This window comes from Ylistrum balloti, unplaced genomic scaffold, assembly GCF_031769215.1.
Source record: "Ylistrum balloti isolate Yb309-2 unplaced genomic scaffold, AGI_CSIRO_Ybal_v1 Utg369892, whole genome shotgun sequence".
Taxonomy (NCBI): domain Eukaryota; kingdom Metazoa; phylum Mollusca; class Bivalvia; order Pectinida; family Pectinidae; genus Ylistrum; species Ylistrum balloti.
Genome location: NW_026782024.1, coordinates 199,646 through 213,229, shown reverse-complemented (window position 1 = coordinate 213,229; position 13,584 = coordinate 199,646). Strand labels below are relative to the sequence as shown.

General features: G+C 33.9%; 1 protein-coding gene across 1 annotated transcript; it reads right to left on the bottom strand.

The window, feature by feature from the left end:
• Positions 1-7,382: 7,382 nt before the first annotated feature.
• LOC132546502 (dynein regulatory complex subunit 4-like) lies at positions 7,383-13,568 on the bottom strand. The gene is made up of 10 exons (XM_060210220.1): positions 13,490-13,568; positions 11,993-12,106; positions 11,262-11,459; positions 10,845-11,051; positions 10,359-10,619; positions 10,008-10,175; positions 9,747-9,833; positions 8,879-9,088; positions 8,677-8,742; positions 7,383-8,067 (listed from the first exon to the last, which is right to left on the bottom strand). Exons 1-10 carry the CDS (start codon positions 13,490-13,492, stop codon positions 7,918-7,920), a joined length of 1,464 nt encoding a protein of 487 aa, XP_060066203.1. The 5' UTR covers positions 13,493-13,568; the 3' UTR covers positions 7,383-7,917.
• Positions 13,569-13,584: the final 16 nt, after the last annotated feature.

Here is a 13,584-nt window from a genome sequence, read left to right as displayed (position 1 = left end):
ACATCCACAATAACCCGTAACCAAACGTGTAAAATACACATCCACAATAACCCGTAACCAAATGTGTAGTATACACATCCACAATAACACGTAACCAAACGTGCAGTATGCACATCCACAATAACCCGTAACCAAACGTGCAGTATGCACATCCACAATAACAGTAACCAAACGTGTAGTATGCACATCCACAATAACCCGTAACCAAACGTGTAGTATGCACATCCACAATAACCCGTAACCAAACGTGTAGTATGCACATCCACAATAACCCGTAACCATACGTGTAGTATGCACATCCACAATAACACGTAACCAAACGTGTAGTATGCACATCCACAATAACACGTAACCAAACGTGTAGTATGCACATCCACAATAACACGTAACCATACGTGTAGTATACACATCCACAATAACACGTAACCATACGTGTAGTATACACATCCACAATAACACGTAACCATACGTGTAGTATACACATCCACAATAACACGTAACCATACGTGTAGTATACACATCCACAATAACACGTAACCAAACGTGTAGTATACACATCCACAATAACACGTAACCAAACGTGCAGTATGCACATCCACAATAACACGTAACCATACGTGTAGTATGCACATCCACAATAACCCGTAACCAAACGTGTAGTATACACATCCACAATAACACGTAACCATACGTGTAGTATGCACATCCACAATAACCCGTAACCATACGTGTAGTATGCACATCCACAATAACCCGTAACCAAACGTGTAGTATACACATCCACAATAACACGTAACCAAACGTGTAGTATGCACATCCACAATAACACGTAACCAAACGTGTAGTATTCACATCCACAATAACACGTAACCATACGTGTAGTATACACATCCACAATAACACGTAACCATACGTGTAGTATACACATCCACAATAACACGTAACCATACGTGTAGTATACACATCCACAATAACAGTAAACCAATCATTTTAAACCCTAATATTAGTTATATGTATCATATGAGTTAAATGTGACACACATAATCCATACATATTCGGAAGTAGTTTGTGTTTCTCTGCAAGTTACATTGTGTCCTTGGACAAAACACTTTACCACAATTGCCCTGGATAGCTCTAAATGAACTAAAATAGACTATAAACACAGAAACAAACAAACGTACAAACAAACAATGTGCTCTATACTTAATAACCTAAAATTAAATGTAACATCCACTTATCCACATAACCAGAAATCAAACAAACAAACAAACAAACAAACAACACCTAAATGTGCTCTATACTTAATAACCTAAAATTAAATGTAACATCCACTTATCCACAATAACCAGAAATCAAACAAACAAACAAACAAACAACACCTAAATGTGCTCTATACTTAATAACCTATAATCAAATGTAACATCCCCTTACCACAATGTCCAGAAATTAAAAATATCAGTAAACAGGTTTACGTGACATGTACCACAGTTTTCAAAACGTGACAAATAACACACAGAAGCTGTTTATATTTAAAGTGCTCCCGTATCATAACTTGACAAACATGTCATCGGGTTTACCTCTCGGTAGACTAAGATTAAATTATGGCCCATCTTCGCCTTTTATCATGGTTTACCAATATATAAGGCGATCAGTAATTTTGTAACGCTACTGGTTAGTTTACCTAGTTACAATGAAAAGAAGGGTAACACTAGTGGCTAATATTACCTGGTTATATTAACTAGTTGAAAGTTACGCTAGTGGTTACTGTTACCTAGTTACATTGATTAGTAGAGAGTAACACTAGTGGTTACTATTATCTAGTTACGTTGACTAGTATAGTAACAGTAGTGGCAAATATTATCAAGTTACATTTACTAGTAGTGAGTAACAATAGTGGTTACTATAACCTAGTTACGTTGACTAGTAGAGAGTAACACTAGTGGTTACTATAACCTAGTTACGTTGACTAGTAGAGAGTAACACTAGTGGTTACTGTTACCTAATTACGTTGACTAGTAGAGAGTTACACTAGTGGTTACTATCACCTAGTTACATTGACTAGAAGTGAGTAACACTACTGGTTACTATTACCTAGTTACATTGTCTAGCAGAAACAGGAAAACACTCATGTATAGTATCATGCTAGGTTACCTTATTGTAAAAATTTAAAAAATAAATGATTAATATTACCTAGTTATATCATTTTGTGAAAATGGGAAAATGTTAACATTTTTGTGATGTCGACAGGATTACAAGTGGGATATTAACAATGAACGTCATTATTGCTGGACTCCGTACATTGACTGTGTTAATTGTGTTCAAATATAGGACAGATTTGTGTTGTCGTCACGGTTATCAGTTTTAGTTTGTAATCCTGTTACAGGTATGTTTATCTTTATATCATCATAACTCCAAGTTCCGGCTGGCAATAAGCCATACAATATCTTGAAGTAAATCTGTAAATAAGTATCAGTTTTAGCAGTGGCGTCAGGAGTGGTGTGATCACCTATTTATAAATGTAAAATGACATAACAAAGAAATTGTCGAATGGTTGGAAACTCCCAACACGTTACTGTGTAAACGATTACTCGTATGTTCGCGTAGTTCGGCCTTCACTGTCGAAAAAAGTTTGAATTTGATATCTAAAGAGAAAGCACAATAAGAAAAGAGAATATATGTCTCTGAACAAATCCTCTTCTAACTCAATGGTCATCAATTGTGCAGATAATATATATATATATATATATAAATCGTCCTGAATCTACCGTCCTAAACATTTGTAACGTAACCACGATTCTCGGTGGGGGCCAAATTTGAAAATTATCAGGTTTTATCATTTCAATGACTTTGTACCTTTTTCGATGTAACAGGGATCAATTTTGCTCAAATCTTTAAATGACTTTTTAAGTGGCCGAAAGTCACAGGAGAATGATATTTGGTCATTTGCATATTGCGTTCAAGTGTTATTGATATTAGACAGGAAATGTTGTGTTTCGGAAGGGGTCTAATTTCTCATATTTTTTTCCCGGGTAACACAAATAAATACGTTTTACAGTCTAGAGTCTAGCTATGTAATATACACATTGCTTGAATGGTTAGCTATCATCCTGGAGGAAACGATCGAGGTAAACGTTAAATATAGGTGAAACGCACATCAAACTGTTGGCCAACAACTTCCGGGGTAAATTGTGTAGTATTTATCGCTTTACACGATACAGATTTAATTACACATGTACTTCTTTATTGCTATGAACATTTATATGGCGGGTGTCGTCGATGAAGAAAAAGATTCTTCCTCTTCCGGAATACCTGGTGGTTTGCGAGCAAATCTTTCTTTTGTTTATAATTTGCCCCAGTTTCATCGAATTTAACAAAACACTGAAATGTATGGCGATACAAATAAACGGTTATGAACTATACTGAGGCGTATTTCGTTAAAAACACGTCCAAATCAAATAAAAAATATATTGAGAACGAAATTACAATCTTCTAGTTTCTAGTTGAAAACATATTCGTCGAGTTTGGTGGCACGATCTTCCAACAGACCATTGGCATACATATGGATACTTAACTGTCCCTCTGTTTAGAGGATTATGTATTTACTTGTTAGTCTATTACTTATGTCTTACCAACAGATAGTTGATTTTATGTTTTTGTTTTCAGACCTCCATCATTTTGGATAATAAAGTTATCTGAAAATAGTATCGGCCTACTTATCTACTGTTGGCTGGCGTGTTTTTGTTTTCGTACGAGGTTGAATTTCTCGAAGAGCTTATCAAAACAGGTCACAAAGACCTGGAAAAGTCGTTTAATTTCACTATCAGATACATTGATGACGTGTCTTTATTGACCATGTCCATCGTATATATCCACCAGAATTGGATATCAATGACACGACAGACTTCTACAACAGCCGCTTATCACGATCTTTGCCTACAACAAAACCGTCAGATTTCCTCCAAATGTATGATAAGAGTGTTGCTTTCAATTTCCCTCCGTTGAAATTTCCATTTCTGGATAGCAACAAGCGTACATCCCTAACCTATAGTGTTTCAGTTGATTCGATATTCAAGGACATGTCCCCTTTATCACGAGAATTCATCAGCTCAGGGACAATCTCAGGTTTAAAAGAAGCAGGTTGATGAAAATTATGGGGAAAGTTTACAATGGCCACTGTGATCTCATTGAGAAATATTCTATGTCTTTGTGCGATATGAAAAATGGAGCGTTTGATGCTCGTTAATTTGCCGCCGTGTTCCGAGTTGTTGCGTACCTTGTTTTCCTGTGAAAACCAGCCATTACTGACTTGAATTGACCAGGATTTACATGGCAGACGTCATCGATAAAGCAGAAGACGCTTACTCTTCCGTAACACAAGGACTTATTCTCCTTGCGCTTTCCAGACGCCACCATGTAAATCTTTTTTTTTTGTTCATATTTTGCCTAGTTTTATTGAATTTGAGTTTGGATTATGATTATGATGATATGTAGGTATGTTCTTGCTTTTGTTATTTTGTTTGTTCCTTGTACGATTTATTCTTCAGGCAGACACACTTCTTTGTTTTGGACCTGTCTTAATGCGATTGATTACTAATCCATTTGATTGTATTCATCAGTATCCGTCAGATCTATAACAACTAGAGCTTCCAATTTGAATTTGTCTTTAAAGAGGAAAGACGTCAATTTCTGGTATTCACGACATCTATTCTTAGAAAAATTAGAGAGTAACGTCTCAAGTACTTGAATTAATGCAGATTAAGATTCCAGGTAATTCATGAGTTTAAGAGGATCAAGAGATTTTTATAAATACATTATCACTCCAACTGGGATCAGAAAGTGAAACCAGGATTTTGACTTTGATGCAGAAAGATGGGCCAAGATATTTAGAGTCCTTTTTCAGTCGCTAATATTTCAAAACTACAGCGATTCCAGTTTAGAGTTATACATATATAAAAAAAATAGATCTACAAAACTAGATGCCTCAGCAAATCCCTAATACTCAATGCACTCATCGATTTTAAAAAAGATAATTTCCTGGTTCAAAAATTTGTAAATAACAATAGATGACAGCTGATTAAAGGATATTTTGAAAATGTTGGAGAAAATGGAAATATCAGTTGGAATTATGATGTAATCCCAATATCTTTTGTTTCATTTTTGTTATTATCAATATTAACATTACAAATAACCCTTATATAAATGCTTCAAATTTATGATTTTGGTTCTAGTTAGCAACTTTGAATACTTTTTTATGTTTCTTTTTAACCCTGGTTTCGCCCGATTAGCTCACTGTTTTGTCCATTTTAATATATACCATGAAACCGTTCCTCTCTAATTTCTTTCTCTTTCTCTTCCCGCCTTGGCTATACTTATCTCCCCCTTTTTCTGAAATGTGTGTACATGTATTTATGATGTGTGTTTGTATATGTGTGAAGGTAAGTGTGTGGATGTGTGTGTAATATGAGTGACACTATTGACATTATGGATGTGTGTAATTTTGAAATGAAAATGAGGTAATCATACATACCCGTAATTACATACCAGTATGAATGTGTGGAATGATGATGATGATGATGATGATGATGATCTGGATTTTGTGTGAAAGCGACTGTGTATGCTGTCTGGTGTTCTTGTAATGTAGGAAGCAGTTTGAAAAAAAAAACCATAATAAAAACATTGCTTGTAATAATTGTCAAGTAAAGGAAGTTAAGGATTCCTAATTAAGGGAACCGCTTTTAAGGAAACGGAGATTAAGATAAATGTTGCCATTTTTAGTAATAAAAGTTATGATTTCTTTATTAAGAAATGGAGGCTGTGATTTATAGTATTCACAGGGACCTCATTGATATAATAGTGGTCAAGATTTCTTCATTAACTGGTACCATTTCATGTAATGGAGGCAGGGTTTTCTAGGATTCATGGGAGCTATTCTAAGTAATGGAGGTAGGGATTTCTTAAATTCATTGGAGCTATATTGAGTAATGGCGGTAAAGAGTTCTTGGATTCACGGGAGCTATTTTAAGTTTGTGAGAGCAATTGGGTAAAGATTTTTATCATTACATTGTGTAATGTGACCAGTTTTAAGAATCAGCAGTTGAATTTTTAATGACCACGGGACGTGAGAAAAACCACAGCCATGTTATTTTTGGTCTATTAAATAAGTCAAATAGACTGTTCTGTAACAACATTTGGTCTATTAAAATTCATCATCAAAAATAAATTAAAAAAATATCAGAGCTCTGGAGTGTGAAATCACTGGGACCGGAGAACTTGTTATGCTTTAGGTAGATATGGACACGACCAGGTCTGTTTAGAGGATTATTGATTACAAATAATAATTATGTATCTTTTATAGAATCAACCCCATTAAACTTGTGATAACCTTCTGCAAGAGATACTTTACACATTCAGCCAATGTAACCTTGGAAGTAGGTCAATATCCCTTGGAAGTAGGCCAATATCACTCATCCAACCATGCTACAAGTCCAACAGTTTGAACCTGGGAATCTTGGTTATAGAGAAACTGTTTAAATCTTTCACACATTGAATCTCAGGGGTCTTTCATTTGAACCGAGTCCGTAGCCCTCATCTAATATTATGACCAAAGAGTCAAGGTAATTGTTTTGAAGAATATTGGTAGCCCTTACTCCTACCATGAGGGTAGGATAAGACAGTCTGGTGTTAACTACATTCTCAAAAATAAGGACTTTCGTTACACTTACCATCCTTTTATCAAATGGAGTTTAATCAAGATTCTGTACGTTTATAGCTATCTTTGTAACTTTATATAAATTTGTTTGTTTGTTGGGTTTTATTCACTATGACAATGGTACTAATTTGAATTTATGGTTTCACCCATTCCTTGGTACAATCTGGTAAAAATCTGGTCAACAGTATATTAAATATTATTGTTATTGGAAATTGAAAATACAGTATCGTAAAAATAAATCTGAAGTATCTTAAGGTCAAAACACAAGGCAAAGCCATTCACAACACAGATGTAATCAAAGGTCAAAATGTAGATCAGACTGACCTTTGTTGGATACATGACATACTGTTTTACCAAGGTGTACCCATACCCAAAGTATGAAGTTTCAGAAAAGTAGTGTGGAAGACTGAGCCCAGACAAGATATCTGAAGGACAGGCAGATATAAAAAAAAAAAACACACAAAAAAAAAAAAAAAAACAAAAAAAAAGTCCCCTCCCCATTCCAAAGTTGGGGACTAATTAATCAGATTGACAGAAAAGTGACTGGGTTGAAATACCTTCATTACACAGAAGTACAGACAACTAATTCCTTTCAGAAGTTCAACTGAAACATAAAGCAATCACTTAGTTCAGCATATTTTTTTAATTTTTTTTTTGTACAGTAAACATTGGATTACTAGTTATTTTACTATGTACATTTACAGTGTAGCTATCACAGATAATTAAATGATCGGTGGCTGTACAAAAAGTATTTACAAAATAAAGCCTTAATAAATAATGGTTGTTTTATAACAAATTGTTTTCTGAGTGACTTGTTTTCAGTCACAAGGATATGTAAGTCATGTTCTCTTTGTAGTATACAGACAGACCAGCGCAGATAAGTTCACACTAGCTGCTCCTTCAACCATATACAAAATAATCCATCATTTTTTGAGACCATATCCATGAAAGTTTGTTCCTTAAAATAATCTCCTTCCCTCAGCAAATTCTGACTTTAAACAGTTATGCATTCATAACGAGAATTTTTGACAATGAAAGTCTATGTTGTCAGTGGATTTTTCAAAACTTCAATAATTTTCATTGTACAAATGAAATGATTCCTTTATGAATTTTCTTAAATAATTTAGGTAATTTAAAGCCTGCATGATTTCAAATGGACGGAGAGACACAAAACGTTTTTGGAATGTTCAGAATATGTGAAGTGAATGCTACGATGGGGCAGACACCAGTCCAGCAGGTCCCTGGCCTAATGCTTGCCCTCCAACAGTACTTTCTAGTGGTTTGAAGCCCAGTTCTTCTGTAGGTATACCAAACTGCATCAGTTTTGCCTCGTATGTTCTCAGCAAGTCATTGTGAGCCTTTATTAATGGAAAAAAAAAAAAACACATGAACTATACTTATACTTTTGTTTGGGTGAAATAGGATTCTTTGGGTGTTCACATCAGTTAGACCAGTTTGTCCAGTGTTATTTATCATAAAATACATTCGGATATAATTCTGCTTTCTAGTGGTCTTCAACAAAGACTTCCAAGTCCTGTATTGATACATTCTACTGGCCCATTCCATTTTATGCCGTAATAATACTTTTAATGTGATTTAGACTTTGTTGAATTCAAGTCAAAGGGAAACAACTCAAAAGAGCTTACAGCACAAAAGCATTATGATCAAATGGACAAATGTGAAAGTAAGCAGAATGCAAATATCTTTCAATATATAGAGTTATCTTACAAATTGTCAAGTTTCAATATATCAATATAATTAATGTGAAAATGGAAAATATCATTAATCCTGTTAAATTGCATCTGTTTTATTTAATAAAATTAAATGATGTCAAGCAATTACCTAGTTAGTGAAACAAACACTATCTAAAACAAATATCATCTGTCACATAATGAAAACAATGAAAATTATGGCATTGACATTTTTATGAAATCTTTCAATACCAGTATACAAGCAGCTTTACATACCTTGCATACCCTTGCCAACTCATATTGCAGGTCTTTGATAGCACTGTTCTTGGAATCCAGCACATCCTGTAATAAAAATAATATGTATACATTGTCAAGTGATACTGAAATCAAGTCAAAAGTTCCATTTGTAGTTGTGATAAAACAATTATAGAAAAATTCCTGTGTAAATAAACATGTAGGTCTCGCAAATTATAGCTACCTCAAGTTTGCGTGTGACCACAGTGAGTGCTGTAGGGTCGAGGTTAGAGGCAGATAACACTTCATTCAGCTGTGCCTCCTTCTTCTCCAAAGTGTCAGCCAGGGCCCCCAGTTTCTTCTCCAGCAGCAGGTTCTTAAAGTTACTCTTCTGTTGTACTTCATGGATGGCTTTCACAAACTTCTTATACAAGTCATCTCTTTCACCTTGAGTCTGTTAATTGGTAAAAGCTGAATTAGTTAACATTACATCTACTTTTGACCTTTAGATGGACCAGAACTCTTTCACAAAAATATCTGAACAATTGAGAATTTTTTTTTTAATAATGAGAATGATTCGGTGATAGCGCTTGGTGAAGTGCCATAAAATCCATGTCCACATTCTTGGATCCTGAGGCAACATACCTGAATCTACTGAGTTTTTGCCTTTTTTTCAGTTTATGTGTGTGTGTGGCTTTTTTTTATCTTTAATTTCAATGTTAAGAAATTAACATGCTGTTAAATGTATTTCTTTCAATTTTATGAGTAGGAAGAATATTTTGATATGTAATTCATATGAAAACTATGACCAAAGTATTCAAATCTGGTTTAGCAGAAGAAAAAGATATTCTGCTAATTATGTGTTCCACTTTCCTGAACTCTATAAAAAATCTATGAGATAACTATTTATTATTTCTTATGCCACACCTTACCCTTTGATTTTCTGATAGATGTGACAATGACAAAATTGTTATTTGTCATAAGAAAAAAACATGCAATATCTTTTTAATATAAAACTTTGTATTTCATCTGTAATATTTTCATTAATCCTACAATTCAATAGTCTGCCTTATGGCTTTTATCAATGATTTCAAACAATTAAATCTATTCACCTTTTCAAACCTCTGCTCGAGCACCTCATGTTCCCACTTCATAGCTTTGAAGTCATCCTCTGTTACTCTCAGTCTGGCCTTGGTCATCTAGGATTGCAATATGACATATTATTGATCCCTTTATTTCTTTATTTCTAAAAAAAACATGTCCTATGTCAACTGTCTAACACAACCTAATTATAATGAAAGTTTTGACATCATGATAATGTTTATTAGACAATTACTTCATTGAGAAAATAAAACATGTATTTCTATAATTACCCTCAAAGTCTCCTTGTCCTTCTCATAGTTAGCTAATTGCTTCCTCAGATCATCCACCTCTCCGTTTGCCTTCTCCAACTGTTCCCGTAGACGAGTGTTCTCTGGGATTACTTCTGCCATCCTCTTCTCCATTCTTTCTTCCTTCTTCTTCATTTCCTCTACTTGCTCCTGTATAGATTAAATCAATCACAATTTTCCAAATGAGGTATAACTTGTATATTATCATTGTAACTTTTACATTATCTAGGAACGAATCATTAAATTACTGAAGAGCTAGAATCTTAAAATGTGCTTTATGAATGTTGAACATACACACCACTGATTACATAGATGGTCACTATAATACCCTACCTTGAGTGTGTTGATGAGAGCTAAGTTGTTGAGCGTGATATCGTTGTAGTAGTTCTTTATATCACTAAACGCCCTTTCATGTGTTCTCATGAGTTCATTAATTTGACCATTCTTTCTCTCTTCAATCTCATGAATTTCTGTTTTTCTTCTGAGATCTAACTCATCCCGAAGAGTTCGCATCTTTTTTTCATATTTGGCTTCAATTTCTCGAGACTGTCTTTCAAAGTCTGCCCTCAGTTGTGTTACAACTTCATCATGTTTCTGAGGAGAAATGTCTAATAGTTATATACTTTTATACTGAATTTGCATTTCTACAACAAATATCATTATTGTAATATATTCATAAATTTACTTTATTAACAGAAAAATAAACTGTACATAGGGATAGTTTAAAGGAATACAAAACTTCATTACTTACAATTACTTACATATAGACATAAAGCTGGGAGTTAACAAAAATGAGTTTCATGTTGTTCATACACAAACCTTTTTCAAATTTTTAATGTAATCTTCATGAGAAAGTTCACGCTCCTTAAGCTCCACTTTGAGGCCTCGCTTGTCTTTCCGTAACTCATTCTCACTAGACCTATGATCATCCTGGGCTAACTTGATGGCACATACACTTTCTGCCTTCAGTTCTGATATATTGTTCTGGTGCTCATATAATAAATGCTTTACTTTCTGTTTATAAACCTGTTTAAGAAAAATAATAACATGTTTATATTACACTGTTTATATAGCCAAATCGAACTGTCACCAAATAGTCAGAAGTTATCAAAAATAAGATCTGTTGTACCACTTGCCAAGTTATAAGTTAATTCCTATCATTATACACATTCCTGATAAGTTTATTTCCAGTCCTACAGAACATTTCACTAGTTTCAGCAAGAACAATAATTCTACCTTGATTTCTATTTGATGTCTTTCTTCACCATCTTCCATTTCTCTGTCTTTATTACGCAGTTCTGCTTTCTTTTCCTCCAATTGTCTTTTTGTAATTTCCCAAAAAGTGTTAACTTTGTCTCGCTCTAGCTGAAAGTAATTTCTTTCTTCACGTTCCCTGTCCAATTCTTCACGGAGACGTACAATATGTTCCTCCAGCTAAATGTAAAATATTTCAATTTAAAATATTTCAAAATCAACAATTTTCCAATTTTTATGTGCATTCATTATTTCATTATGTTTATATCAAGGCAGACAGAATAGTCATTCTCTGCATCTATGAAAATCATACTAAGAGCTGATTTTCTTGGATTTTTAGAAGTCTTTGGGATTCCCAGGAAAATCAACATAGAAAACATTTTCAGGGGAATCCTATTATGTTCCTTGTTATGTTCAAATTAGTTCTCTGATGACATTTGCTGAGTAGAATTTTTTGTTCCTTCATGTTCAAGTAAGATTGACAACTATATGTCAGGTGTAAAATACAGACTGAAAATTGCAACTGAAAAATTATATGACACCAGTAGATGTTCTTTGTGTTTGAAAGCGTCAACTGAAATTCTTGACAGTAAATTATTTCTCTAATACTATCATAAATTCAAATGATTTTAATTAAGTATTTATGCTGTTCATCTCCTAATGTAACAAACATCACACCTCTTTGATCTTCAATATTTAAAGCACATTCTCACCTGTTCCTTAGACATTTCCTCTGTTGAGATTCCATCTATGACTGTTGGTGTTTTTGCCTTTCCAGACTTTTTCCCTTTCTTTCCTTTTTTCCCACTCTTCTTCTTTTTAGGAGGCTGAAGATAGAAAACGTTTATTTATAATACCTTTCTGCAATTTTTGAGTCATCATGTGAATGTCTGTAAGACTTACAGACCTGACACAACAGAATGGTATATGGTGGATGATGGGACAATAAAAGTACAAAACTACAAATATGAAGTAAAACAAAATCTTCTATCTTTGGAATGTACCTTCTGGACTTATGATTTATAAAGTTTTTAGTTTTGTCTTTGATTTTACATATATTCACATTCAAAATTCACTTGTGTCATCTGAAAATAAGAATGACTTCCCACATGAATTGAACGTGGTTGAAAAAAATGTTATAATGTCAATGTCAGCCACTATCCAAATGACAACCTAATGTACTGAAGAAATCCACAGAATTTTGGTGGGGGAAGCTTGCCTTCGCAGATGGGAACATATAAAATATGAATGCAATCAAGATGGTTCATGTATTCTGATGAATTTACTGATGGACTGACTGAGTGGAACAAGGTTAAAGTTTTGCTTGTTGTTTAGAGTGAGACATTTTTCTCTACCATCACATGTGTCTTTCTAAACTATCACGTTATGTTATAAACTTTTGAGAGAGGTTTAACGAATAAAATGAGTGGTCAAACCAGATACTGGAAACCGACTGTGAATAATGGGATAGCCCAGAAATGTTACTGGAAGTGTATAAAACATCCAATCAATAAAACGCATAACATTTTACCATAAAGTGCCTTGTACTGAATAATGACAGAATCTGAAGGACAAAAACACTATGTTCATTTCAGGACCTTACTTCATTCAAGCAAGAATGATCACACTAGTAAAACCTATATCATAGTATATGGTGGAAGACTTTAAAAGAATTTTCATGTGATAAACAGTAGAAAAACTAACTTTCACATGTCCTTATGACATGGATGTAAAACCATTGGTTTTGAAAATACAAGGCCTATGAACCTATTTCCCGAACAAGTCGCATCAAAAGGAAACTGTCGTTTACCAAGTATTAAATCATGATAGATTCCTACTAAACAAATAGTTGTAGAAAAGTAAGATATATAAGTCAGTGCTAGTACTACCATTTTTTCTACAAGAGTACTTTGCTGACGAGAATCCTATATTTTTCGAATGTAAGAGTGCGACTGAATATTTCGTTCATTTTTCCATATTTTCATCTTCTGCAATGTTAATTACTATTCGTCAAAAAAGAAGAGATCACAATCACAAGGCACAAATAATCAAAAATATAACTTGAATGATGGACAATTTTTCATACACTGAAGGATATTCTTGAAAAGAAATCGTTCGAACACATTTCATTTTTCTGTTGCATAAATTAATTAGCTTTATAAATGCGCATATCATTACAGCATATGACATTTCAACAGAATAACCCTTACCATTTTGTATGTTTAGAGACGAAAACTGTAGGCTGGACTGTTTTTTCCGTTTGCTATCAAGATGGCTTTACTTTGTTGTCCAGGCAACAGAACCC

Coding starts and splice junctions, on each gene's coding strand:
- LOC132546502 (XM_060210220.1), bottom strand. Junction 10,620..10,844: donor ACATTAAAAATTTGAAAAAG/GTTTGTGTATGA, acceptor ATTTCTCCTCAG/AAACATGATGAAGTTGTAAC. Junction 10,176..10,358: donor CTCTCATCAACACACTCAAG/GTAGGGTATTAT, acceptor TAATCTATACAG/GAGCAAGTAGAGGAAATGAA.